Raw genomic sequence first — 5,123 nt, forward strand, 5'->3', positions numbered from 1 at the left:
GACACGGTGGAGGTTCCACTCGAGCCCGGCAGCCTCGGCGGCCCGTTTCAGCATAGCTGATAATTCTGGATCCGGGTCGGGCAACATTGAACTCCCGGAGGGAGACAATGCAGCCGAGTCATCATCTCTAGAAGTCAGCTCACCCTCCGATGCTGCAATCGGCGTCCTGTCCTCCAGGGGAGCCCCGAGTGAAACCGCTGGCCCACCCATTACAGATGGACCAGCAGACAACACAGGAGGCTCCAGTGGTTGCAGTGGAAGGGAGGAGTGAGGAGCCCACAGGGAATGGTTACCGGGCGGGACATCCAACACTATCCTCCGGTCACCCATCCCACACAGCACCCGAGGGTGGGGCATGGTAATGGGGACTCGCTCTCCGCGAACGAAGGCGAGTCTCGCCCTCAACACTGCGACAGTCATGTTCCCACAGTGAAAACATGAGCTGTCCACAAAAGCTGTCTCAGCGTGCTGTAAGCCCAAACACGTGACACAACAGTTGTGACCATCAGAGAGAGACAGGGAACGACCGCACCCAGAAACGCACGGGCGGAATGACATCTTGAAAAAGACGCAAACGCACCCGTGTTGCTCTTTCAGAAAATAGGACCGTCACCAGTGCCGGAGCACACAGGGGAATGACCGCGGCAACACTGAACAGAGAACTGAAACAGTGAAGCACTCACTTTTCCACCCTCTAACCAGCCATCAACACACACAAACATTTAGAAATTTGTTGCTGTTAAAACAGCAGTTGAGAGCTCAAAGCTCGCGATCACCGCTGCACTCGCGCTGTAGAACACCAGCACTGGGAGAGTCTTCCTGAAGAACACCGACACACTCACTCGTTGTAGACAACAGCACTCTCAGAGACATCAAACGATCGGCTCCGAAGCGAAAGGCAACTAGTGCGTGCATCCACTTCCGTATTTATACCCGCGCCGCGGGGGCGGAGTGTGTGATGCGAATCACGCACGCCAATTACATTGGCTCGTTCAATAGTACTCGAAGAAGACAGGCTCTCTAGCGAGATCCCAATTCAGTCGACCGTCGACTACGTCTGACGTTCTCGACTGAAAGGGAACTGACACTTTCAAGTGAATCTAAGAATGACAGAGAAGAAAACCAGTTAACATTTGAGTAATGAATACAATGTAGACTTAACTGTTTGGCTGACTTAATTCGATTTTCCTACAAACCTTCCTCCTCATTGCTGACCCTCGCAATCGCCTCAACAATAGCCTATCATAGCTAACATTCATCAATTCACACAGCTCCTTTACAGAGACAGACATCCTGAAGGAAGGGAGAAAAACAGAGCAGAAAAAATATAGCGCTATGCCCAGTCAACATTGCTTCACTTCGGAAATCCGTGCGATAACATCTCCACAATAAAAACGTAGCAGATAACTCTAGTGCTGGAAATTATCAGCCTCTGGCAAGCTGTGATAGCACCGTATGAGTGAGGCATGTGTCTAGTGACAGTCATGACAGTAGCATTACAGGCTATAATTTGATCAGTTTGACTAAATAAACAAAAACAAAAACAAAAAAACAAAAAAAAGTATAAATCTTATCAATCAGACCAAGTTTATTTACATACTAGCAAGCAAGCTAATCTGTGAAGAACCTGTGGACAATTACTTCATCTCTAGACCATTTACCGGTAAATAACAGTCGTGAATATATAATAAAAGTGAGAACAGTTGTCAAAAACAAACGTTTGCTGATACTTTACCTCACAGTGTTATTCGGCTATCCAATGCTGAGCTTCCAGAGACGCTTAAGATGAAACTTCACGAGACCGGCGAGGCGCCTCCACAGGGCGGGAGATACGCGGCGTGAGTGACAGCTTTGACAGCAAATGGATATACGTGGAAATCAGATGACATGATTTCACAACTTTTCATTGGTCATTTAGATAATGTGAAGCATACTGTATACGGAAATGAACCTGGACTTTCTATCCGTCGAAAAATCTCAAAATCGGCAAAATGGACATACGCGGTTTTAATCGGACAGCGACGATATATATATATAAAATTAAATCGCAATTTTAACCAGAAAAATCTACAATGTATGCCCAAAATCGTGCAGCCATATAGTTTCTCTTGATATCAGCATGTTCACAGTTGTTGTTTTTTTTGTTGTTGTTTTTTACAGGGACCAGATGCCCTACGGATGAGTCCTGCTGACTTCAACATTCACATGAGACTCTCTGTACATGAACATGGTAAAATGAAAAATCAAACACCTTGGAAATGACAGGTACTATTTTTCAGGAATGGCACAAAGGTATGTGACTGTTCAAGTCTCGGTAAGTGTGTTCAATAATGTTTTTTGTCATTTGTTGTGTATATTTGGATTATGTTGTGTTGTAAATAAATCCAAACAATCAAAAAGCTATTCTTTTTTAAGGCTCTCCTCATTCTTTGTGCAAGGCTCCTCATTATGATCGGGCCTGATAGCACCTAATAGGGCCATTAGGGGAGGGTCTTTTTTCTTTCTCAGGTGTGAAATGCATTCATATTAATGAGAGATTCACGCCCCTTCGCATAAAGCTTTCTCACATAAAACATGTCTTGCCAATTTTAAATCAGTTTATTGTTTTTTTTCTGAATGAGTATGCAGGATGATTTTCACATAGTTTTGGAGCAAATATTCTAGGATACGTGATACATTTGTCTAAAGTATTGTGAAGAAATAATCAGTATTGGTTTCTTCACCTTATTCCATGACAATCTTTTTTTTCACAAACCACGCATAACGTCATTATCTTAAAACTACAAACTTTTACATACATGCTGCTGACATATTACTGTAGCAGAGTTTGTGCTGAATACAGTGTAATCAGACGTTAGCCATGAAAATGTCATAAGCAACAAAAATAAGCACAAATGTCAGAGCATGTCAGAACACCTCCAGGGCCCAAAAACACATCAGACCCCAGAGGGTTAACTTCCATCTTTAATTGGTATTATTTATATAACCATATACAAGCTTTCAAGGACTAGTCTTTTATTACATGTTTTTTAAAACATAGATCAGATTTGATCTGATAGGTCTATGAATATTGAGGTAGTGGGTTGGTTGATAGCTGAATATTCAAACATCATGGTAAAATGAGGTGGTCGCTGAGCTTCCGTAAGTATAAAACTGAGTCATATTAGTGGCAAGCATTTGGAGTCTACTCTACAAGATAGATATATCATGGAAATGTCCAAACGGGGAGTGACAAACATGGACAATCAAACAATCCAATACTGCTTTCCAAACAACAATTTGTCTTGTACAAGAAGTATCCGACCTGAAGCAGAGTACATTATTGTGTATATTTTCATCGCTGTAACATCAGTGTTCACCGTGTTTCTGAACCTGTTGGTGATCATCTCCATCTCGCACTTCAAGCAGCTCCACACTCCCACCAATGTGCTGATCTTCTCTCTGGCAGTGGCTGATCTGATCGCAGGACTGATTCTCTTGCCAGTGCAGGGAATGAAACTGATTGAGCCATGCTGGTATTTTGGAGAAATATTTTGCTCAATATTCCCTTTTATTCTTTATGTGGTTGTCACAGCATCTCTTGGTAATATGATTATTATATCTGTGGATCGATACATTGCTGTGAATGACCCTTTGCGATATCCAATGAAAGTCAATAATAACAGAGCTGTTGTTTCAATTGTTGTAAACTGGTTATTATCCTTTATATATAATTTTTATCTGTTGTATGAGTTTTTACTGTATCCGGAGAGGAACCACACATGTATTGGAGAATGCATTTTTTCTGTTAAGTTGGAAAATGTAATACTAGATTGCATTATTTGTTTAGTGGCACCTTGTTGTATTATTATTCCTTTATATGTGAAAATCTGCCTTGTAGCAAGCTATCAAGCTAAGCATTTAAATTCAGTCACAGAAAAAAAGGCCAAATCAGAAAAAAAGGCTGCAAGAACCTTAGGGATTGTAGTACTGGTTTATCTTCTCTGCTGGATGCCATGCTATTTAACTAGTCTTTCTTTGGGGCAAAACGAAAATGACTCTCTTATAATTAATGTAATGGATTGGATTGTATGCATGAATTCGTGTATGAATCCAATTATATATGCAATGTTTTATCGATGGTTCAGACTGTCAGCAAAATACATTTTGACACTGAAAATATTTGAACCTTCATCAGAATACTTAAATCTGTTCCCAGAGGAGAAATGATCATTTACACTCTCATGCAAATGTACATGAGATAATGTGTCTCCAAATGAAATTGTTTTAAGCACATCCTTATAGAACACTGGATGGCATGTAACAGCTGTTTTTTTAATATGGTCTCTAACATGTATATTATGAGCATATTTGTTAGTGATACTGTCTGCTCCATTTACTCCGACTGAACATGAAAGCACAGCTTTCACTTCAAAATCGTAGTGGTGCTGCTTGGAAGTTAGATGCTAAAAGTAAATTAGTTAAAAGTAAATCTTTAGTTTAATGAAATTTACTTTATTAGAAGAAAACAAGGTACAATATATTTTGATGCATGACCCTGGTAACTTTGCACTTACAGTAAAACAATTCAGACAAATGTCACAACATGAGCTTAAATTATTGATGATGGGTAAGAGTTATGTTTAATCATTATAATGATAAATATTATTAAGCTCTTCATATATCCGGTTTTCTGCCTGTTTTTAGTCTTATAAAAAAGAATGAACTAATTAACCAGTATGACGTCCAATTAGTAATACACTTATTTTGTATTTATACAGTGTTAAGCATGCAATAAAAAAAATTAAAAAAGCATTTAATTCATCAAAGTAATATGCATGGCATTAACGTGAAGAATGTTAAATTGCGAACTTGTTTTCCATAAATTATGTTTCCTTTGAAATCGTCTCTGGTTACGTATGTAACCCTAGTTCCCTGAAGGGAACGAGACTCTGCGTGAAACGCTGTGGGAACGCCCCAGCGTGAGTGCGTCATGAAGCACGTATGAAATCAGTCCAATGACGAGACGGAACGTCATAGGCTGGGGGCAGTCATCGACCAGGAAACTATATAAGCACCCCAAAACACAAGCGCATCAGCTTCTGATAAGACTGAAACAAGTGCTCACGGGCATGCTGGGAGTA

The 5,123-nt window shown here is 40.5% G+C and overlaps 1 protein-coding gene across 1 annotated transcript; it reads left to right on the plus strand.

Moving 5' to 3' along the window:
• Positions 1 to 3,213: 3,213 nt before the first annotated feature.
• LOC143745416 (trace amine-associated receptor 13c-like) lies at positions 3,214 to 4,209 on the plus strand. Its single transcript, XM_077237520.1, has one exon. The coding sequence runs from the start codon at positions 3,214 to 3,216 to the stop codon at positions 4,207 to 4,209; it is 996 nt and encodes a 331-aa protein (XP_077093635.1).
• Positions 4,210 to 5,123: the final 914 nt, after the last annotated feature.

Source organism: Siphateles boraxobius, unplaced genomic scaffold (assembly GCF_051911475.1).
Source record: "Siphateles boraxobius isolate OS27281-9 unplaced genomic scaffold, OSU_SipBor_1 204, whole genome shotgun sequence".
Lineage (NCBI taxonomy): Eukaryota > Metazoa > Chordata > Actinopteri > Cypriniformes > Leuciscidae > Siphateles > Siphateles boraxobius.

Coding starts and splice junctions, on each gene's coding strand:
- LOC143745416 (XM_077237520.1), top strand. CDS start 3,214: ATGTCCAAACGGGGAGTGACAAACATGGACAATCAAACAATCCAATAC.